This window comes from Anolis sagrei, chromosome 4 (genome assembly GCF_037176765.1).
Source record: "Anolis sagrei isolate rAnoSag1 chromosome 4, rAnoSag1.mat, whole genome shotgun sequence".
Taxonomy (NCBI): Eukaryota; Metazoa; Chordata; class Lepidosauria; order Squamata; family Dactyloidae; genus Anolis; species Anolis sagrei.
The window spans coordinates 214,379,851-214,404,548 of record NC_090024.1 but is presented as its reverse complement, the minus strand read 5'-3'; the positions used below and the strand labels follow the sequence as shown (position 1 = coordinate 214,404,548).

The 24,698-nt window shown below is 39.7% G+C and overlaps 1 protein-coding gene across 1 annotated transcript; it reads right to left on the bottom strand.

Moving 5' to 3' along the window:
* Nucleotides 1-1,481: 1,481 nt before the first annotated feature.
* FAM83D (family with sequence similarity 83 member D) lies at nt 1,482-24,445 on the bottom strand. The gene is made up of 4 exons (XM_060772235.2): nt 23,896-24,445; nt 6,624-6,791; nt 5,374-5,498; nt 1,482-3,510 (listed from the first exon to the last, which is right to left on the bottom strand). Exons 1-4 carry the CDS (start codon nt 24,361-24,363, stop codon nt 2,526-2,528), a joined length of 1,746 nt encoding a protein of 581 aa, XP_060628218.2. The 5' UTR covers nt 24,364-24,445; the 3' UTR covers nt 1,482-2,525.
* Between the last annotated feature and the right edge of the window lie 253 nt (nt 24,446-24,698).

The following is a 24,698-nucleotide window of genomic DNA, read 5'->3' as shown; positions in this document are numbered from 1 at the left end:
TCATCTTTTAATTCAATGAATGTTTTAAATATGATTGCTTTTAAAATAAACATTCTTATTATCCATTGTTTTTAACAGTATTTTAACTTATATAGAGTTGGCTTGGATTGCCTGTTAGGAGAAGAGATGGCTATAAATTAAATTAAATATCAGTAGTATGAGACATCACAGCCTGTGTACCTTTCTTGCCTCATCACAAAACAACTTCCTGCACAATGAAAGATAACACATATCACAGAGAAAAGGCTAGATTAGAATGGTTCTCCCAAGCATCTGATATAATAATTACATGATGTTTTCTTTTACATCAGTGGAAATCAATTCTAGTCATCCACTGGAAGTCTGAAATTTCACAATACAAATTTGATTTGGAATGTGTTTTTACAAACTGTAGGCTACTATCAGTCATGATTGTTTGGGTGAATGTGGGAGGTACTCAACAGGGAGAGGGAATTTAAATGCAAAGAGTATATACAGTGATAATTAATAAATAGCAGTTAAGAGGCAATACAGACATCCTGGCATTGATAAGCTGGTGATACTGGAGAGCTGTGGTTATCATCTTTGATGTCTTCATATGAAGAATATGTGTGGCCCTATGTAGACTGTGATAGCAATGCCAAGGGTGTGTAAGCCTTTATCGCCAATTTCTAATTTTAAAAGCTACGCCATCCTAAACCTGCCTCCAAGGGGGGAAAATCTCCATCTCATTCCTCATTGCACATGTCCATAGATCAAATCAGATAGGTTTTAGGATTGTTTTAATCAGGAATATATTATGTTAGAAAAAGTTAATGCTTTGATTCCCAGAATGTTGGCTTGTTAGTTTTAAGAGATTCCATTGTGATTTCTTAGCATAGATTTCCTATGTAGCTTGGTTCTAGAATTTTCTATGTGCATGTGTCTGATTGCATAGAAAGTCTCCACTAATTGGGTTCACTGGCATACGGTATTTTCCCACTTGGCCAGGTTATTTATAAATAGTATTGCTCTTGTGTGTAGTTCTAGATTCTGACCAAGGCAGAACTTCATGACTATTGGAGCAGAGTGCAATACAACCTGACATAATGCAAAACCCAAATCTGACTGCATATTGTAGTTTTATTTTATGATATTTGTAAAGGATCTAATTCACCTTAGAAAGTTGGTATGTGGCCTACCTTAAAAGGTCAGCGTGTGAGCAGCAATTTTGTGACTCTCAGGAAACAGCAGCACCAGTGGAGAAGCTATTTGCATGAGAGCAACCTGATTGGCTGGATGCAAATGAGTGGGTGCCAAGATTTGCAAGATGGGCGGAGCCAAAGATGACAGCTGGAGGATCCCAGATGAGCATTCTGTCCGTTGGTTATTTAGATGGAGTCAGTTGGTCGGTTAGCTGGAGTTAGCTGAAGTCAGATGAAAAGTTAGCTAGGGAAATAGCTAAGGCAGTTGACTGAAAGCAAGAAGCTAGCGAATTATGTTCAATTATGATAACTAGACAATAGACTTGAATTCCAGGTAACACCTTCCCGCGATATTTTATTTTCAAAGTTTTAGTCATCAACATACACAACTGTGACAAATGGTAAAAAAGCTCTATTCAGATGGGAAAGTGCACCAGTGTTGAATATTAAGATACATTTTTGCTTTTAAAAAGCCACAGGGACACTGCACAGTGTTTCATTCACGGCTACTTATTAACCCATATCAGTAGTTAAAATGTATTCCTATGAATACATACACATATATAAAGATAGGCACTTAAAGGTTAAAAAATTCAGTGTCTTTGTGGATTGACCAAAGATGCTGTACTATTTAAACAAAAACAAAAAAGCACCAGAACAAATTAACAATTTTACATTTTTAAAAAAGCAAAAAAACAAAACAAAACAAAAACAAAATCCAACAACACACCAGTAGCTGCCAAAAATTCAGATTATGCACACACAAAAACACAAGCAACTGAGAAAAATTATACAGGTATCTGCATATCATGGCTGTCATCGTACCACAAGCTTGCAAAATTATTATTATTATTTTATGTACCACAGTAAACCCTGAGAACTTTCCTCCTCACTTAACTTGCTTTCCAAATAGATGAGCCCAGTGAGGAGTAATCCCAGTGTTAAAACACTGATCAAATACAAGAGTGCTACAGCTGTTGTCTTCCCGACAATAAAGCTGGAACATTTTAGGGGAAGATGTCAGGGAGTAGCAGCCCTGAGAGATCTTGTATGCTGGATATAAAAATTTCTGAGTCTTTGGACTCAAGATTTCCTCCCAGTGCTTGGTAGTAGCACAGAAAAATTGTGGATTAGTGTAAGTAAGCAATTTTTAAAGAAACAAAATACACATGGCATATATGAATAGTTTCACCTGTAACAATTGTGTAAAAAAAGGAAATTTCACCTAGTGTTGCTTGCCGATTGTGAGACAAGTGACACTCTCTAAAATTCCCTCTTCTACACAACTACTTAAAGTTACAATAGCCCTCTCCAGTTTTTATTCTGGCAACCCTATTGTAAGTGTTCAAGATCTTCCATTCCTCAGAAACAATCATTCGATGTATACAGTGCAAAATCCCGGAGGTTTATTAGGCTCGTGCTGATACCCTGCCTATCTTTTAAGTTGCATGTCATTGGACGGTAGCCTATGTAGCTGCCAGCAATGTTTCCTCTCCTGGAGAGTATGGAAACCATATGATTAAGTTTAGACCGGATGACAGAATAGTGGAATTCCCTCTCATTTTTTTTGCGGAAGTAGTCTCCCTGGTGGTTGACAGTGTAGTCCATGGATCTAAGAGATGTCAGTGAACCAGTAGAACTTGCCCTAGAGCACTGAGAAGACTGGGAAGAAATTGACCACCCACTAGAAGAAGTAGAGGTAGACTTTCTAGAAACTGGAGATCCTTCTTTAGAAGGCACCCTCTGATCAGGTACAGTATGATTCACAGGCAGGTCCACAGCCTGCCTCTGATTTGTCTGTGTAGTGGCAGTTTTGAACTGAACAACTGTCTGTGTGCCCACTATTCTAGAACGAGTTGTTGTCTGTGTGGTAGCAGTTGCCACTGAATAAGTAGTTTGAGTGGCACAGTTGGAGAGTGCTGCCATGGGCTTCTCTTCCAATGGTTCGGTCTGAGTTGAATGACTGACCGTCTCTTTAGATTTTGCTAAGGCTTCAGTAGTATTGTCCAAATCTTCATCCCCATTAAGGTGTGGGCGTTTACCAATGAATCTTCCTCCTTGGCGTTCCTTAGCTAGCTTCAATTCTTGCTCAAGCTTTTGTGGGCTACTTGAAAGTCTGGCAAACTCAGCTCTCAGAAGATTACCCACGGTAAAGTCTTTGCAATGTGTTGTTTTGTTAGCTAGATGCTCAGGGGAACCATTGCTCCTGCAGCTGAATGGTAGCTTTGAGTCAATGGGCTTTGATTGTGCATAAAGGATCCGGAACTCCAAGTCAAAATGTTCAACCACTTGACCTGAAAGTAGCAACAGGTTACTGCTGTTTAACTTCCCATCAGTCCATGTGAAACTGCAGAGAGGGATGGAGAAAAAAGGGTGAGTATTGTGACATGCATTCTAATCAAATCATGTTCAGTATCAAACAGCCCTACCATTAAAATATTTTATAACCATATGTTGATTGTTGTACCCTATAATACAGTGGTTCCAAAAGTTGGTTTCCAAGAAGTCAGTTAATCTGAGATGCTGAGAATTATAGCTAAACAACATCCAGCAACTTATTAGATAGCAAGGCAACATGATGTACGAGTTTTAGCATTAGACTAGGAAAATAGAGATCAGGGTTTGAAGCCGACTCTGTGACCTTGGGGAAGTCATACTGTTCTGCTCTCAGATAAGGAAAGGGCAAACCTCTTCTGTCAAGAAAACCCCTACATAGGGTTTGCTTTGTGAATTAACAGGAATTGGAGTTGTCACCTGGCACTAGGAGCCCCTGGTGCAATGGGTTAAACCCTTGTGCTGGCAGGACTACTGACCAAAAGGGGGGGGGGGAGTGAGCTTCCATCTAGCAGCTCCAGCTTCTCACATGGAGACATGAGAGAAGTTTCCCACAGGATGGTGAAAACATCCAGGCGTCCCCTAGGTAACGTCCTTGCAGATAGCCAATTCTCTCGCACCAGAAACAACTTGCAGTTTCTCAAGTCACGCCTGACACGAAAAAAAAAACACCCTGGTACTACCCAAATACTGATGCTGGTTGCCCCTGCCATCATGCAAGGTCACCAGGGCTCAGAAAGGGGGACCCATAAAGTAACATATTGCCTAAGAAACCTCAAATCCTTGGTGAAATTAAGTTTACCAAGCTTTGAGAGTGCTGGCCTTTAAGTCAATTACCATAAAAACCAGAGATAATGTGTTAGATCTCACTTGACTGAAATTTCCTGTCTATGCAATGAAGGTATGGAAAGCTTTGAACTGCTCAAGGGCCAAGTTTTTCCATTCCTTGATTTTCTGCAGGCCACGGAAGGCCTGAAAATAAGAATGTAAAAAAAAACCAAAACTTGAAATAACTGATTGGGATGGGGCTTACCCATTTTATGGAGGCTTATGTTCTTGTGAAACTGCTTTAATACCATATGCCAAAAAATGGGATGCGAGTCCCAGCCTCCTTCTAAAAAAGGAAATAATCTCTGTTTAAGTTTAAGACAGCTATATGTTTCCAGCAAAATACTCTCCCAACCTTCCTATTCCTTAGGCATGCAAAAGCACACATGCCTCTTAAGTTTAATATATTTGCGTTTCCATACTGTCATGTCCAGAAGCAACTATAATTCAGAGGCCTGAAATAAAAAGAACTAAAAGAGCTGACAACATTTTGCTGTCTGAAGTGAAGGACAAAATGAAAACTCACTACATGTCATAATCAGATACCAGTTAGATTAGCAAGTAAAATGTATGTTAACATTTGCACTCTTCCCCCAGACCAAGATAAAACAAACTAGTTTAGAGCAGCCAGGGCATGCAATTCTGCAGAGGACACTTATCAGTCTTCTGCTACTCCTTCAAGACAAATATCTAGACAATTTTGGGAGCCTGGTTGCTTAAGAAGGTATATATGCTTACACAGGTTTGTTTATTTATTTATTTATTTACTATATTTATATACCATCCCTCTCAGCCCGCAGGCAACTCGGGACGGTTTACAGTTGGTACCAAGACCATAAAATACAATTTCAATATAATAAACAATCGAATAATAAAACTATTACAGAATCAATAAACTCAATAAAAATATGTATCATTGGGGTCTTTTCGTTAAAAACATGCTTCAGTGGAGATGACAATTTGATTTGCAGCTATACTAGACCTCCCATGAGGCCACACTACCTTTTTAGATGTTTGTGATGAATATAATAGACATCACGTTCCTTACCTGTAGGAGCCTGTAGTCACTCTTACACCATCAATCAACATGAACTTCTCATGGACACTCCCTATTATCTTGGCTCCTGATCTTGCATAGTAAGTGTTTCCTGTGATCGTTCGGACTCTCATCAGCTGTTTACAAAAAAAGAACGGTATTTGAAACAAATTTGTCAAGGCAGTATTTTCAACCAGTGACCAACTACACACAATTAGGATCAACCATCCTCTGGTTCATTCAGCCACCAACTCACTCTTTTTAAAACCAATATTCTTTTCCTCCAGTGATAGTTGGCTCCACCCCATTTTTCTGCCTGATGGCTATGTTGCTATGGCAATGCCTGGAGCTTCTGGTCACCTCTCAACTAATATTAATAAACATATCTAAAACTTATACTTTAATTAGGCATTTCATTACAGATGCCATAATGGAAGAGGGTGTCTCTCCACCTTTCATGTCATTTGGCCGGGGCTTTAGCACCAGCAATGATAAGATCTACCAACCAAAAGGTTGCAAGTTTTAAGCCCCAGGTCGGCGTGAGCATCTGACTGTCAGCCCTGCTCACTGTTTACCTAAGCAGTTCAAAAACAGCTTACAGCTGTGATTAGAGAAATTAGGTACCACTAATGTGGGGGAGGTATTTTATGACACCATAAAGAAAAAGATCAAAGAGTGCTGGTGACCAAAAGGAAGGAGGAAGTCCTGATGCCTCTTTGTCATAGAGGATGGAGCAACAGCGCTCCCTGTGGCTGGATGTTCAACTGGATGTCAATACAACACAATATCTGTTCTGTCTGTCCTTGTCACATCCCAAAAATGGCATTGAATGTTTGCCGTGTATGTGTACTGTGATCCGCCCCGAATCCCCTTCGGGGTGAGAAGGGCAGGATATAAATAAAGTATTATTATTATTATTATTATCATTATTATTATTATATGGATTATATCTCTGCAGCATAAAACCAAACTTGAACGGCCAATGTACAGACTGTACTCCCTTGGCCGAGAAACTTGGTGACAAAAATATGAAGTAAATCAAAAGCTGATAGAATGGAAAGAACAACTCAGTGTCAACAAGCTTTTCAGAGTTTTTCATCACCTGGATTATGTTTTAGTTTGAACATATTAAGTTCTGGGACAAAGCAATATGAAAAACTGGCTTGGAAAAGGAGGTGTTCCCCTCCCTTGTTTAAATATGTTCAGTTATCCTATGGTCAAACTATTTTCCTACTGTGATACTGAAATGTCTCAAAACTTACATGTTCCAGTTCAGGGTGGAATTCTAGGGTTTTGCACATTGCCAAGAAGTAAGGAATGAATGCTTGATCCAGAAGAATGTATACTGGAACCTGCCTTTTTCTACATGCTTCTTGGAGATCGCCAAAGATGTCCAGGTCCGTGAAGGTGTCCATGACTATAGCAATCACCTGGAATATTGGGGGTGGGTGGGGGGCAAATAATTCCAAAACGTTTCACATAAAATCATTTTACAAAATTTGACAAGTATTACAGTAAATTATTTTTCCATGCTAAAACAGCTGACCCTTCACTATATGGATAATTATCAAATTTCTTGATTTGGATCTTCTTCAAAGTTCTTCATATCTCTAAATCCTCTTCAGGCAGGTGAGTCATTATGTTTAACTCCTTTTCAAACATCAACTTCAGCAAAGGACAAACTGCACACTGTTGTGTCACTTATTACTTGTATTACATTATTCCCTGCCATGTGTTCTTTGGATTATAGCCCTGCAATCCAAACAATACATACTAGAGCAAATATGCATTGATCTCGCTGTCTTAGCCCTGTCCTAAACAGACCTATACTGTTTACCTTGAAGACTCCTAGTTTCTACCATCTCTAACTATAAAGTTATGCAGCTTTATTCTGGAAACTATTAATCTGAATCAGTACTACTCTTTTTATTCAGCCATCACTCCTGAATATTGACTTAAGACATCTAAGGAGAACTGTATGACTGCACAGCTTCTGGAGAGAGAGGACCTTTAATGTTTTAAAACCACTGATGTGGGTGCTGCAGAAGCTTGAAAAGTTTCTGTAACATGCTCACATATATTGAATTCTATAACATGCTGAAATCTATCAAATTCCAATAAAACAATATATGCAAAAATTGTTTTATTGGAATGTTTGTGATAGTTTGGTTATGTTTCCCTTAGAGTTAGCAAAATGCATACAACTGAAGGAACACTTCTTTTAAGGACATACACCAAAAAGAGAGCTATATCTGATATATCTGAAATCAGCAGCTTATGCAGATTGAGTATACCATATCAAAGGTGTTTTTTTGATTTAAGATTTTATTTTCAGATTTTTCAATTTTTACATATACTGTAGATATCTTGAAGATGGAGCATAATCAAAACACAAACTTCTTTATATAGGAGCTAGAGATACATATTTTAGTAATTAAATAAACAACAGGCAGAATTATTTACTTCTTTATTCATTCAATTTATAACCCATTTTGTATGCCTCATACAAAAAAAATGTTTACCTAAAGTGTTACGGTACAAAAGTTTAAAACAAACGATCAACATCGGTTCTATAGTTTAAAATGGTTAAAATACATTTAAGACTTTTTAAAATGTGCAAAATAAAAACAGCTTCTCGTTCAAACATTGCCCTGCTTTACTTTAAGACATCAAAGGTCTGCTTAAATAAAAAATAAAGAAACTAGCCAGGAATCTTCAACTCTGTGTGCATAATTGTATGTCTCTGTTTCTACATGTACCTTTTAATGAAATATTGCCATTACTGCACAATAAGTATTAAGGAGAGTGTGGGGCAGGCATTGCCCTTCAAACTTGTTGGGCTGCAATTCCCAGAAAACTTAGCCAGCATAGGCAATTGTGAGTCATATAAAGAGTCAGAGTTCAGCAAGGTCTCCAGTGTTGCATGATTTCCCCCCAATTTAAAATGTTTTGTACCTTTCTCCTAGCTCCTAAAGCATCCCTAGAATAATTGAGAAGAAATTACTGTCAGGTCTCCATATCCACTAAGGTTAGGGCACAGAAGCCCAGGAAAGTGGGACAATGCAAATTAGGGGGGGGGGGGGGGACTTTAACGCTTCTCTAACAAACTCTAGTTCCTCTAACATGACTCTATGGTCAACTTCCACCAAGTTGAACACAGAACCATATTGGAGGACCTACAGTAGATAAATGTTTCAGTGGAAGGTGACCACAGAATCATACCATCAGTGTGCACAAAACCATTAAAAACAGTACTGTAGTAGTAGTAGTAGTAGTAGTATTTACTTATACAGCATAAGAGTCAGCACAGTGTAGTGGTTTTAGTATTGGACTATGTCTTTGGAGATGAAGGTTCGATTGCTTGCTTGGCCATGGAAGCCAAACAATTTACACATTCTTAGCCCCAGAAAAACATGTAATAGGGTCACCATAACTTGGAAACAACTTGGAGTTGCCCAATAGCAACAAGATTTTTTTTTATAGTTCCATTAATTAACATGGTGCTTCACAAAAAAAAGCAGTAGACACAATACAAAAGAAGCAGAAAGAGCACAAGCTTGATTAAAAAAGACTAGGTTTGGGGAATAAAAGATTTGCAACTTGCACAGACAAGACAGTCTTGGCATTAAACAAGCATTTTAAATTCCTCAACGGAACAAGCTGGCATTCCTAGCTCACATTTCTCACTGCCAAAGGTGGAAGAGTCCAAACAAAGCCCTCAGATATTGTTCATAAATGTACACGTTCAATGGGAATGTCACGTACATCCTGAAACATACTGAAATATTAAACAGGAGCAACAGGAATTGCCAAGGCCAGTTCTAATTCTGGTAAACAAAGTATATAAGTATTTGTCATTCTAATCCAGAAAATATATAGTGATCCAAAATTCATTCCACCCTTTCCTATAACTGCTGAGAGTATTATGAGTATTTCTACGGTTTCCTTTACTTCTGGGCCTTTTGCAACAAATCTCATTTCAATACCTACAGCAATTCCATGGCAGAATCAGCTGGTTCTCTTTCAACATTTTCTTCACTCCTTTCTTCCTAGGCAAGGCTTAAGCCACATACTTATTGAAAATGTTGATAGGAAGCCCCATCCTGCTTATTTGGGGACTTAAAAGAGTTCCAGAAACAGATCAAGTCTACAAGCTACATGCAACGTCTCTCACATTTTCTAAGCACCTCATTAACAGGGCTCAAAAATGATCTTGGCACTAACTCTGCACAGGAATCTCAGGTATTCTAGGTGCTGGAAGGTCACACCTAAACCTGCCTGAGATTTTTTCAACACTGCACTGGAGTTAAGTCTAACTTCATTCTCCTGAGTTGAAGCATATACCTATAAAAGTGGAAGGTTTGGCATATTTAAAAAACCTCCCTCATAAACTATGGTGGTAATTATACAACCCTCCAAATGCTGTTGAGCTCCAAATCCCAGCAGGCCAAACTAGCATAGAAATGGAATGAATGCTGGAAGTTTCAGCTCAAAAGCATCTAAACAATGGCATTGGTGTAGGCAAATGTGTCTTACCTATATTTTATGGAGCTGATCCTGTATTGTACATATCTATAATGGACATAAACAGAATCAGGTTTGAGTTTTGTGAGAAATCAATTCAATATATGAAATAGCTTTGAGACCAAGTCTATGCTATGATGAGCCCTCCAGACAGTATGGAGAACAATGGTGCCCTATTTTTGGCACCCCTTTCCAGCTGTTTTCAATACTGCATTTTGGAACCTTCCAGTTTGAAAGATCTCAGGGCCTGACCCCAACTTAGACTTGTGTTGTGTACATATATATCTGATATCAAACTGCTATTTTATCTATTGAAACATGGAAGGGCAGATGCATTGACTTGAGAGATGCAATGTTTTACTACTAGAAAGTAGCTACTAGAAAGTAGCTACACAAGTATTACCAGTAGAGTGGTCTAATATTATGTCAGGCAGGCGAACACACACATACTGCTACACACACCCTGAACTGTTCAGGTGTGTGGTATCCTATGCAAATTTATTCTCATAGGAACAGTTCATTCTCATAGGAACAGATTGATGCAGGTACTCATAGCTGCAACTCTATATTCAGGTTAAAGTTGCATACTCCTAGAAACCTCCAAATCCTAGGTATAATTATACAATGTCTTCTCATATCAGTTCAGCATATTACAATTGCATCTTAGGGAATCACATAAACTGTCACCTAGATATCCTACTCTTCCCCATCCAAATATGGGTAGAAATTAGATAACCCATTTTGAAACTGCAGTGGGATGATGTAATGAATTACCTCAATATAGACTTTGGAGTCTGATGCATGTCAACAGACCTAGCTCTGTCTTTCAGTTACAGTACATTCCTGTAGACTGAGATGTGGTTGTCAATTTGTGGTTTGTATGAATTGGTCAGAGAGAACCTAATTCAAAGGGAAGTGGTGATATGGATGAAACAACTGCACAGAGTTGTTTTCTCATGCCATGACAGGATCATTTGCACTTACCTAAATGTGAGCTTGTGTGCAACTATTACAAGACAACAGGATCCTGTCCTCTCCCCTAAGGCAAAACCTGCATTTCATCTTTGCTTCCTGTTGACATAAGAATCAATGAGGCCTAAAGCCCGTAGTCAAGAAGAAATATGTGGTTTTCCTCAAGTAATGCCACTGAATAATAGTCCCAAGGCTAAATCAAAAGTGTAAATGTTGACTCACCTGTCACTGAGAAGAAAAGCGTAATAATCTTTTGCTGTTTAAATGAATTGCATCTCACTATTTAATTATGTTTTATTTAATAACTTACATCCTTTTATCTGGTTGGACTGTGAATGACCTCCAAGACAAATTTCCACAGCAAGTAAAGGGGTAAAAGAGGGGGGAAAATCCCTGTACTAATTCATAGATGGTTAATGTGCATCCTTATCTGTGGCATCTCAAAACTCTTTCCTTGGAGCAATGCCTGATGAAAGATGTTGTTTTGGAGAGTGGCATCGGTGGGAATAATTATGGCCATGGAGCAGGATTTTGGACCAGTTTTTTAAATTTCACATTAAGTTTCAAAAATTCAAATCAGATTTCAAAGTTGTTGTTTTTTTTTAAAAAAACTATTAGTTTAAAAAGTCTAAATTGCTAGATCAAAGATATGATCTACAACTTCTAATTATACTGTATTACTATGTTAACAGAAGTTTCCACAGATGGAGATAATCTAATGGGTGCTATTCCACAGTTAGCATGAAATATGTGCTCTGTCTCTCCCTTCCTATCTGGTTCTCTAGTCTAAAAGCAGACAAAAGATAAAATAATAGAATTTGGCCACATGCAGCAAATGTGAACAAGAAGGATTCCAGATATCAATAAAACAGATCCCTTTTTTCTTTTGAAGGACTGAAAATGAATTTGACAATAATTCCAAACAATTGTTTAGTTATAACACCTATACCACTGAATATGTTTAGGATTATATTAAACAATCATGCACATCTGTTTAAAATGATAATTAAATACAGTCTTCCTCATTGGTAATTTAAATTTCCAATTGTTGTATTTAATTTATCTCTTTTCTTCAGCACAAGCCATCTGAATGTGACCAACAGATTGAAACACACCACCCAAATCAAATTATAACAATAATGTCCAGTGTGTTTCCTTGCATGCATCATGGCAGTTTGACTTAATGCTTCATCTTGCCTGGCGTTTCAAGAATCTGAATCACTGGTGACATTTGAGGTTGATCACCACTGTAGGAGACTTTATTCCTCTGACAAGAATAGAAGATTTGTAACTCCCAACTGATCTATTAAAGAAAGCTAGTTTAAAAGTCATCCAAGGGCATTGCAAACAAGGCATGAAACCATGAATCATGCTAGTGATTTTCTAAATAATTCATTTTTGAAAGATTCCCCAAATTAAACAATGCTGGTTCCTCACTTCAGACAGCAAAATTTTATATTGCAATGCAGTAGTTCTTAAGCTAGTAAAGATTTCAGTCAGTCGTCCCATGTCTCCCAGATCCAGAATTTAAGATCCCAGAATTTAAGATTGCAGTTGGCTCTTCACATTCACTGTGGGGAAAAACATGAATTTTTAAAAAAACAAACATTGTTTTTTATCTGAGAGAACACTTCTTTGGGTTCTCCAGCTGGAAGTTGACTAAAGAGTTGCACTTGAAGACCATAAGTAAAGAGGACCTAAAGGCAAGTGGTGAAGAAAGTAACTACAATAACACTCCATTACCAGTCATCAACATCTGGAGGGCCAAAAATCTATCACCCCAACCTACACAAATATCAACAAACATGTGAGAAACAGGAAAGCCAGCATGGTGTAGTGCAGTGGTTCTCAACCTGGGGTCCCCAGATGTTTTTGGCCTTCAACTCCCAGAAATCCTAACAGCTGGTAAACTGGCTGGGATTTCTGGGAGTTGTAGGCCAAAACACCCGGGGACCCACAGGTTGAGAACCACTGGTGTAGTGCTTTGAGTGATGGACTAGGATGCTGGAAGCCATGGAAACCCACCAAATGACGTTCAGAAAGTCACACGCTCGGCTTCTGAAGAAGTAAATGGCAAATCTCTTCTGAACAAATCGGGCCAGGAAAACACTATAATAGACTCCTTAGGGCAGGCATAGGCAAACTTCAGCCCTCCAGGTGTTTTTGATTCCCACAATTCCTTACAGCCAGTAAACTGGTTGGGATTTCTGTGCCTTGACATCCAAAACACCTGAAGGGCTGAAGTTTGCCCATGCCTGCCTTAGGGTCACTACCACTTGACTAGAAGGCACACAGCAATAAAGAAAGAAGTATGAAGCTGGCTTAAACAGAATATTTTCAAAAGAACATTATCTTCCTCACAGTTGCCAAGATGAGTGAAAAGGAAAAAGTAGGGTGAAATTGCTTTGATATGAGCATGATTTTGTCTTTCAACTTGTATATTTTACTTGCATGAAATAATGTAAAGATCCCCTACTTCATCTTGTTACATAGAGAAGAATGATCTCAAATATCCCCTTATACAGTAAACATTTTGAACATTTGCTAATTTTGTTCAAAACATTTGCTGTATTCACCTATATATCACCAGATGGCAAGTTATTCATTTTAAATTATTGATGTGATAGTGTCCAACAGCTGGGAATTGTAGAAAAGAATAACTGAATTGTTTATATCCTGGTATGCACTCACTTCAATCCACACATTTTTAGGTGGAGAAGGAACATCACTGCTGTGGAAAGTATGGGAAGAACAATATATAGGAGTTAGCAAATTCAACAAGCAGAATAAGGTTAACTTCTAAAAACTCTAGAATTATGGGTCAAGATCTACTTTTTCACCTTTGGGTGATATAGCTTGCCTGACTTCCTTGCCTCAGATTGTTTTTTTCTGAATTGTAAAAAGAGTGTTCTCTGATTTTGGCAATTTGACATGAATTGCAAAAACCTTCACACACTATCCATCAGATTTGTCAATCACATGTTTGCATAATGTTTGACATAATAGCATGGATGGCTGCAAACAAAGTCTCGTGCCAAAGATAATGGAGACCTAAAGGCAAGTTTGTTCAAAATCCCTGAAACATGTTTTTCTTTCCCCATCGAGATACCTCTGCCTCCTCCCTACTGCATCAATTTATTTCACTGCATCGAACATGCTAATTTTAAAGTACAGTAGAGTCTCGCTTATTCAACCTTCGCGCATTCAGCATCCTTTGTTATCCAATGCAGTCTGCCTCCTGCCTGGAGGAGCTGTTTCAATACATCGCGATGTTTTGGTGCTAAATTCATAAATACAGTAATTACTACATAACGTTGCAGTGTATTGAACTGCTTTTTCTGTCTGTTTGTTGTACTGTAACACCCTCTACATTGGCCTTCCTCTGTCAGTGATCCGGAAGCTCAAGTTGGTACAAAATGCAGCTGCTCGGCTTCTTGAGGGAATTCCGATGAGATGCCACATAACACCAATCTTACTACAGCTGCATTGGTTACCAATTGAGCACCAGATCACTTTCATAGTGATGGTACTCACCTTTAAGGCGTTGCATGGTCTGGGGCCGATGTACCTGAGGGACCACCTCACCCCCTACCAACCCCAGAGATCACTCTGTTCCGAGGACCAAGATTTTTTTGAAATTCCCAATGTCAAGACCTTGCAGCAACCAGACGCAGAGCCTTTACAGCAGTGGCACCATCACTCTGGAATACTCTGCCACCTAATGTACGTGCCTTGCGGGACTTCCGCAGGGCATGTAAGACATACCTGTTTCGACAGGCCTTTGATCTTTGATATTGCTGTTTTTAAATTGTTTTAAAATTGTGTTAGATTTTAGCCTGAGTGGCAGCATGTAAGTTCAAATAATAAATAAATAAATATGATGTTTTGGTGCTTAATTTGTAAAGTCATAATGTAATTTGATATGTAAAAGGATTTTCCTTAATCCCTCCTTATTATCCAACATTTTTGCTTACCCAACATTCTGAGAGCTATTTATATTGGATAACCGAGACTCTTCTGTAAATATCAATATTAGAGATTATTTGGCTAGGCCCTAGTATAAGTACTTGGCTCATAGCTCAGCAATAAACCATATGCAGCCTGCAAAAGATCCCATTGATTTTATTATCTTGTATTTTCCTTTGGAAAAAGAGGGAGAGAGAGAGAGAGATCTTGTAGAAGTGATCTGATACTAGTCAGGTCAAGCAATATGTTGCTACATGGGTAAACACTCTAACCAAAAACAAGCGGCAGTATCTGTTTTCCTAAAGTGACATCAGCTAGATGAAACAGCGACCAATGCCATCAGGTGTCATAAGTAAAGAAGATGAAATAATGTGTCACAGGGAAGCTAATTTTAAAAAATCATGCCTGCAAGATTCATAGTTATTACATTAATTACAAAATTATGTGATCATAGTAATCTAAAACAATGGCATTTGAATTATATTATTAAAATTAGTCATGTAGGGTAAAGGTGTATGACATGTGTCGTGTGGATAAAGTCAATAAACAAAATCTTTTTTCTGCAATACAGGTCACACACTAAAGTAGAATGGTTGGGGATCCCAGATAGATAAAAGGAAGCACAGCTTGAGTAGCCCTTATTTGGAATTCCAAAATCATCTATTGAGATAATGACATATTTGATTCTGATGATTCAATTTGCACAAACTTTATTTCATGCACAAAAATATTTACAATATTGCACAAAATTATCCTTAGGCTATGTGTAAAAGAACAAATCGCATCTCCCTTTATAGGCACTGCAGTCAGCAAAGGAGATCCTACTCTTGGTCCCACTCCTGTCACAAGTACAGTCAATGGGAAGGAGAGGGGCCCTTCTTCACGATCACTCCCTGTCTCTGGAACTCCCTTCCTCAAAGAAATAAAAATGGCCCCCTCCCTCCTCTCCAACAAAAAAACTCTTGAAAAAAACTCTACACTTTGGAATATGGGGAAGAGGAGGACTAGGGCACTCTAGACTAATCTTACTTGGAATGCTGTCTGACCTACCTACACCCCATGGCCACTTTGGTACATTTTAAAGAACAACCAATTTTCATTCCCATGCATTGGTTTCATCATGTGAGAAATCTTAATACTGAGTTTCTGATTATTGTAACTTGTTCTATGTGATTATTTGTATCCTGTTTCTCATTTTGATGTTAATTCCTTTATGCGACAAGCTCATTGTTATTATTATTTTTTATTATGTTGTCTTACTATAATGTTTTTGCATCTATTTGGGCATTGAATGTTTGCCTTTTTTGGTGTGTAAACTGCTCTGAGTCCCCTCGGGGAGAGAGGGTGGTCTATCAATAAAGTTTTATCATTATTATTATAGTTATGTGAAACATAACTGATTTTTTTGCTTATACTAGATCCTATTTCCAAGATATTTAATTTATGTGCATATATAGAAGCCACTTTGGTGGGGCGGGTTAAACTGCTAAGCTGCAGTAATTGCTGACTGGAAGGTCAGTGGTTTGAATCCGTGGGACAGGGTGAGCTCCTGCTGTTAGCTCCAGCTTCTGCCAACCTAGCAGTTCAAAAACATGCAAATGCGAGTAGATCAATAGGTACCGCTTTGGTGGGAAGGTAACAGTTCTGCCAGCCATATGACCTAGGAGACATCTACAGACAACACCTGTTCTTTATCTTTACCTATGCAAAATCCCCTCTCCAAAATTCCAAATACTTCTAGTTCCAAGCATTTCCGACAAGGGATACTCAAGCTTTACTTGTTCAGACATCACATAGTTACTGTAAATGACAAATTCATTGCCACAATATATACCATAATTACGGCCATTAGATGCTTTAAAAGAGTATAGGATTCATGAAAGGCTGTGCCATCAATCACTGCTGGTTAGAATAGCTAAATACAACCTACAGTATCAGAAGTAAATTGCAGTTTCTCAAGTTGCTCATGACATGGGGGGGAAAAGGATCAGATACAGTATGCCACTGAGCTAGCACACTTCCCATTCTCAGTTACTTTGGAAGGTGAGAAGGAGAATAGAGCTACATTCATATCCCATAGACAACAGCATAACAGAAAGCTGGACTAGATAGGTATTTGATCTGATCCAGCATGACACTTTCTGTGTTCTTAACATACCTATTCTTTCTGCTGATCTGTCTCAATCCCCCCTCTTCCTTGTTCACAACAGAACAAGCATGTTAATATGCTTTAGGAAAAGAAACACTGAGCCAGCCAATAGCCTCAGTGGTTTGCACCACCCTCCAGTCATTAATCATAAGGATACACTTCACATAAGAGAGCCGCTTGTTAATTATGGGCTCCATGCAAGACTCTAAGAAGCTCCATTTCAATATACCAGTGTATTTAGTTAGGATTACCACCCTATACTTCAAAATTAGATTAGACCTCTCCCATGACAAATATAGTTACACGGTATGACAAATAACACAACTGCCAGATAGTTCTTATTTATAAAACCTTGACCAGAATTTTATCAACTCAACTGTTTAGGTACTATATGGCTCCATATCCACAGGGATATGTTACTGAACTTGCCATGAATGTGGGAACACGAAAACTGTTGAAATGAATGACCTTCATTGGAAGCTACCACAGAGATTGTAGGAATTTGCTAGGCCCAATAGGGCAAATCTACAGTAACTTCTGGTGGAAGCATACTAAAGAATCACACAGAGGACCTAGAGAATTTGCTGTATTCACCTTTGTTGGATACAGAGAGAAGAAACTGTGGATACCAGGCCCCTGGGTGCCAGGGTCGTACTGTCCAACCAGCCCTTCTCATTCACTCAGGAATTTTTAAACATCCTCTTCTTTTATCCAAGAGAACACTTTTCTAGGATTTTTAAAGTCCTCCAGCAGGACTGTGTTGTCAGTTTCCATTGAAACATGGCTCTATGATTCACATCCAGAAGAAGTTGGTCATAGGGTTGCACTGAAGGATGTAAAAAGTCCTACAGAAAGCTTTTGACAACACATAGCCCGACAGAACATTTTAATCAAATTTATGAGGACCCAATCCACAAAAGTCAAGCCCATAAAGGTTTTTTTTTGGGGGGGGGGGGCGACTGTACATGCTAAAAGCTATTATTAATCTTCCTTAGAAGCCTACTTCTCAAATAGCTATACTGCTGCAAAGTCTTGTTTGGATACTCTAGGGTGAAAAATGATGACGACAAAATCCGGGAAGCTCTGAAACTGATTTGATGGAAGAGCATTCATACTGTGTTTACCTTTTCAAAGAAACTGCTGATGAAACAAATAACTGAATATGACTCTCCAATATGTTTCAAGACCAGAGATGTATGCTACAACATGATCTTCTTTGGTTCCAAACTGCTGGAGCCAAATCTCCCCAAATATGATAATTGGCCATGATGTGTGGGAGTTGTAATAGATCCAAGATTGGGAACCATCATGATCTTTGGAAGCAAGTTTGTTGAGACAGTTGGATAAAAGAATTATACATATATAAAGAATTAATTCAGACAGATAGAAGCACAGTGCAGTGGTTTGAATGCTGGTCTGGGGCTCTGGAGACCAGGATTAGAATACCCATACAGTTATGGAAACCCATTGAGCTATCTTGGTCACATTTTATCAGATTCAGACTCCTTCCACACAGCTGAATAAAATCCCACATTTTCTGCTTTGAACTGGAATATATGGCAGTGTGGACTCAGATAACCCAGTTCAAAGCAGATATTGTGGGATTTTCTGCCTTGATATTCTGGGTTATATGGCTGTGTGGAAGGGCCCTCAGAGGAAGGCAAAGGAAAAGCCCTTCTAAACAAATCAGGCTGAGAAAACCCATAATTAGCCAGAAACTATTTGAAGGCATGCAACAACAAACAGAGAATATAGTGTGAATATCGCTTATCCAAAATACTTCTGTACAGAACTGTTTCTGATTTTGGAATATATTTTGGAGATGGGACCCAAGTCTAAACATGAAATTCAATTATTATATAGACTTGATACACATAGCCCTAAGGTAGTTTTATCCAATATTTTAAGTAATTATTAGGTATAATTCAAATGAGGTCAGGTGTGGGATTTTCCACTTGTGGAATCACGGCAATGTTCAAAACATTTTTTCTTTTGGAGTATTTTAATTTTTGGGTCAGCGATGCTCAAACTGTATTAATTAATAGGTGAAGGACAAGTTTCCAACATTGATCTTTTGGAACCTAAGGCAAAGGGCATAAGATCACCAGATGGCCTCAAGCAAGGACTCTTTCCATGATAATAATATGTGTATAATACTTGTCTACATTACAGGACTATAGTAACAATAATTAATACAAAAGCTTCTGGAGTAGTCTGGGAACATGGGAGAACAATAAATATGACAATGAAGTCTGGGTTTCATGAATTAATTAAAAAGAAGCTAACACTGCATCTGCAGCTTCTGCCTCATCACAGGAAAACTAATTAGCTCTCTTCACTTCTCAAATAATACGAGGGATATTTTTTAAGTAAGGTCCGTTTGAACATAAGTATACAATGAGAGTTTATTTCAAAAAAGTAAATTTATTTTCAGAAAGTACATACTTTACTCTATTTTTCGACATAGTTGCCAAATTTGTTCATACACTTATCATACCTCTGAACCAATACCCTCTTCATAAAAACTTGCCACCTGCTCCGATAACCAAGAGTTCACTGCCGTTTTCACGTCTTTGGTTTTTGTGGTCCTCTGTTAGGAGTTTCGGGACCCAACGGGAGCACAGTTTCCTAAACTTTAGGTGTTCAGAAACAATGTTGTAAAGCACTGATCTCGACATGTCAGGAAATTCGTTTGAGAGACCTGTTATTGTGAAGCACCTGTTCTCACGAATCTTTGCTTCAACTGAAGTCACCAAATCATCTGTAATCAAAGAAGGGCGACCGGAGCGGTCCTCATCATGGATGTTGTCATGGCCATCTTTGAATTGTCATACCCACTTACGCACTTTGCTTTCACTCATAACTGTATCACCGTACACTTCACAAATCTGTCAATGAATTTCTGCAGCAGGCAGGTTCATTGCTGACAAAAACCGTATCACTGAGCGAACCTCACATGCGGCGGGTGAGTTAATAGTCTTAAACATTTTTAAAGCACAAAACAGAACCGTACAGGTTAGCTACAGAGCGTAAACTGAGCACAGTTGTTCCTGAGGCATACCAGTACACGATGCATGTGCTCAAACTACTAGTGTCTACAACAAAACGGACCTTACTTAAAAAATACCCCTCGTATATCCCATTCCAGTTCACAGAACATATACAGTAGCATATAACAGATCTAACCATGTATCCCACAAACCACATGTGTTTCTGAAGTCTTTTTTCTTGCATTTATAGGTATTTACCCAAAATTTAGCATAAAATCATAGAGCTGAAAAAGACCTCATGGGCCAAGAAGCAGGAAAATTGCATTCAAAGCATCTCCAACAGATGACCATCCAGCCTCTGTTTAAAAGCCTCCAACACAATCCAGGGCAGAGAATTCCACTGCTAAACAGCTCTCACAGTTAGGAAGTTCTCCTTTCTTGTAGTTTGAAGCCATTGATCTGCATCCTAGGCTCCAGGGCAGCAGAAAACAAGCTTGCTCCCTCTTCCCTATGACTTCCCCTCACATATTTATACATGGCTATCATGCCTCCTCTCAGCCTTCTCTTCTTCAGGCTAAACATGCCCAGCTCTTTAAGCCGCTCCTCATAGGACTTATTCTCCAGACCCTTGATCGTTTTAGTCCTCCTCCTCTGGACACATTCCAGTTTGTCAACATCTCCCTTCAACCGCGAAGACCAGAATTGGACATAGTATTCCAGGTGTGGTCTGACCAAGGCAGAATACAGGGGTAGCATGACTTCCCTGGATCTAGTCACTAGACTCCTTTTATGCAGGCCAAAATCCTATTGGCTTTTTTCCCACCGCATCACAGTGTTGGCTCATGTTTAACTTGTTGTCCATGAGGACTCCACGATCTTTTTCATACATACTGCTGTCGAGCAAGGCGTCCTCCATTCTGTAGCTTGCATTTCATTTTTTCTGCCTAAGGAGAGTATTTTGCATTTGTACCTGTTGAACTTCATTTTGTTAGTTTTGGCTGATCTCTCTGATCTGTTAAGAATGTTTTGAATTCTGATCCTGTCTTCTGGAGTATTGGCTATCCCTCCCAATTTGGTGTTGTCTGCAAACTTGATAATCATGCCTTCTAACCTTTCATCTAAGTCATTAATAAAGATGTTGAACAGAACTGGGCCTAGGGTGGAACCCTGCAGCACTCCGCTTGTCACTTCTTTCCACGATGAGGAGGAAGCATTGGTGAGCACCCTTTGGGTTCATTCGCTTAACCAATTACAGATCCACCTAATCGTAGTTTTGCGTAGCTCACATTGAACAAATTTGTTTGCCCGAAGGTCATGGGGGACCTTGTCGAAGGCCTTACTGAAATCCAGATACGCTACATCCATGGTTTCTCTGCGTCTACCCAGCTTGTAACTCTATTGTTCCTCATTGTTATTCAAATGATTAACAATGAGGAACAGAAGAAACAATGACAAATGTCTATTTAGACACTTATTAAGTGGATTGACCTGCTAACGTGAAAATATTTTTTCTTTTTTTAAAAAAAAAAAAAGTTCCATGCTAAAACAAAAATAAAAATGTGGAAACAATCACAAAAATCATTTTGTTCATGCACTAATTAAAAAAGAGCAGATAATGATAACAACAACCTTTTGTTAGTTCTATAGCATTTACTGTTTATTCATGTATTCATATGAGAGCCTCAGCTGTGGTTTTTTAAGTGCACAGAGCTCAGTTCAAAGCAACTACAAATATAGCTCAGGAGATGTATTCCTGGGCAATATTTCTTTGACAGGAAATTTGATACCAAAGGCAGAAATAACATGGAATCATAATTCAGGATGAAGCCAATGCTAGAGCAATTCTCTTTTCAAAGCTGTCCGTACCTTATGGCCTACCTTGCAACCCTTAAACCAGTGTGTCAACTTGCTACACCCCTAATTAAACCATAGACATTTTAAAAATCAATTAGAGAAAGAGAATAAATATGCAAAGATATGATAAAAATCAAATCATGCTCCTATACAGAACATGTGCAAACCAGAAAGATAAACAGCAGTAAGAAGAAAGGTCCATAAGGCATACATCTATAGTTGAATGAAGATAGATCAGGCATGGGCAAACTTCGGCCCTCCAGGTGTTTTGGACCCCAACTCCCACAATACCTAACATCCAGTAGGAATCTTAGGAATTGTAGGGGTTGAAGTCCAAAACACCTGGAGGGCCAAGGTTTGCCCATGCCTGAGACAGATGGTCAAGGATCTTGATAGGTTTTCAGTAAAGCATTGTTGTTTGCTTTGGACTATGGATATTTTATATAGAATAATTTGATTTACCTTTTCATGTATTTGTGCAGTAACTATCAATCCATCAATCCATCCACACACAATGGGAATCTTGGTATTTGCTGGGGTTTGCTTCCAGAACTCCTGTGGATACTGAATTCTCTAGATGCTCAACCACTATATAGTGCTGTAGTATAATGGTGTCTCTTACAGAAAATGATAAAAATCATAAAAAGTTTGCCCTTTGGATTTCCCCCCAATGTTTTCAAACCATGGATGGTTGAATGTATGCAGTGGTTCTCTATCTTCCTAATGCCACAACCCCTTAATACAGTTCCTCATGTTGTGGTGATCCTCAACCATAAAATTATTTTTGTTGCTACTTCATAACTGGAATTTTGCTACTGTAATGAATCGTAATGTAAATATCTGATATGCAGGATGCATTTTCATTTACTGGACCTAATTTGGCACAAATACCTGATACACTCTAATTTGAGTACTGGTGGGGTTGGGGGGATATTTTGTCATGTGAGAATTGTAGTTGCTGGGATTTATAGTTAACCTACAACCAAAGAGCATTCTGAACTCCACCAATGATGGAATTGAAGCAAATCTGGAACAAAGAACTCCCATGACCCGAGGAAATTAGATCATCGCCATCCCTCCTCTCTTTCAGAAGGAAATTAAAAACGTGGATATGGGACCAGGCCTTTGGGTAATCTGGCAGACTGACAGACTAAAGTTTTGGAAACAGACTATGATAAGCAGAATGAATTTATTATTTACGGACTTGGCAAAACGATGGCCACCAGGCTGGCTTTTTATTGTATTAATGTAATGTTTTTCTATAATTATTGTTACTATGTATTTTATTATGTGAATTTGTAGGCATCAATGTATGCCGCTTGGAAGCCACCCTGGGTTCCCCTTAGGGGGTTGAGAAAGGTGGGGTAGAAGTACCCAAAATAAATAAATAAATAAAATTTACAATTCACCTACAATCAAAGAGGTTGTGAGGCTGTGAGACCTGCCACAGATGCAGGCAAAACATCGGGAGAGAATGCTTCTGGAACATGTCCAAACAGCCCGAAAAACTTACAGCAATGATTCTGACCATGAAAGCCTTTGACAATAGTTTGCAATCTGACCCCACTTTAACAACTATGGCTCAATACTATGGAATCCAGGGATTGGCAGTTTGGTGAGACCCCAACACCCTTTGGCAGAGGCTAAAGACCACGTAAAACCATGTAAAACTACAACTCCTGGGACTAAATAGCCTTCAGTGATGGCAGTTAAAGTGGTGTCAAACTGCATTCACTGTATAGTGTAGAACAGGCATGGGCTAACTTGGGTCCTCCAGATGTTTTGGACTCCAAATCCCACCCTTCCTAACAGCCTCAGGATGAGGGGGAAAAGGAAGGGGCCTGAGGCAGTTAGGAATGGTGGGAGTTGGAGTCCAAAACACCTGGAGGGTCCAAGTTTGCCCATGCCTGCTTTGCGCAACAGTTGGTGAGGCATCAGCTTTCTTGGACAGAGCAAACTGGTAAAACTACGACTCCCAGGATTTGACAGTATTGAACCAAAGCAGTTGAAGGTCGTGCCCAAGTGCATGCCTTGTCCAGAGGAGGCTGAGGCTCCCCGGGAAGGCCCCTCTCCTCTCACCTCTTTGGCCGAGCGGATTTGCTTGCGCACGGCCTCCTTGCAGGGGTAAATGGTCTCCCCGAAGCTGGGCTGGAAGTAGCTCTCCACGCGGGTGAGTCCCCGGAAAGAGCCGCTGACGAAGGCCGGCCATCCCAGCTCGAGCACGGGCGGCTCCACGTCGGACTGGAGCGGGAAGTAGGTGAGCGAGGAGCAGTCGAGGGAGGCGTTGAGGGCCGCCTCCGCGCCCAGGCTGTCCTCCCCGGGGGGCGGCGGGAGGGCGGCGCGCAGCACGGCCTGGACCTCGGCCTCGGAGAGGAAGGCGCGCACCTTCTCCCTCCGCAGGAAAGCCTGGAAAGCCGCCCGCCCGCCCGCGATCAGCTCCTCCAGCGCCAGGCGCTGCGCCTCGCTGTAAGGCTGCGGGGGGCGCGGGTCCCAGGAGCGGAAGCCCCGGAAAGGCGCATCCTCCAGGCACTGAGACAGGTTCGCCATCCGCCCGCCCGCTCCCTCCTTCCCTTCCTTCCTTCTTTCCTTTCCCAAAACACGCTCCCCGGGGACTAATGCATCACCTGCACAAGAGGCGTGGAGGTTATATACAGAGTTTGAAACCCAACGCGCCTCTGCAATAGGCTGCAGGAGGGCTCGCTCCGCCTCGGAGGGGATGGGAAGCAGGCGCCGGTTGGCTGCGTTTGAAGCTGGTTTCCCAATCAGTGCAGAAGGAGGCCGAGTCTGCTTTTCTTTCTTTAACTAGCGCGATGTCTCCATTCTGAAAGTTTGGATCCTTCTAGCCCCGAGCCTGGGCGCGGTGAGAGTTAGGCATCAGAGGA

Excerpts from the sequence above, each read along its gene's own strand:
- FAM83D (XM_060772235.2), bottom strand. The coding sequence starts at position 24,363 with ATGGCGAACCTGTCTCAGTGCCTGGAGGATGCGCCTTTCCGGGGCTTC. Across the intron at positions 6,792-23,895 it reads AAATCCGCTCGGCCAAAGAG|GTGATTGCTATAGTCATGGA; the intron begins GTGAGAGGAGAG and ends CCAATATTCCAG. Across the intron at positions 3,511-5,373 it reads GTGACTACAGGCTCCTACAG|TTTCACATGGACTGATGGGA; the intron begins GTAAGGAACGTG and ends CCCTCTCTGCAG.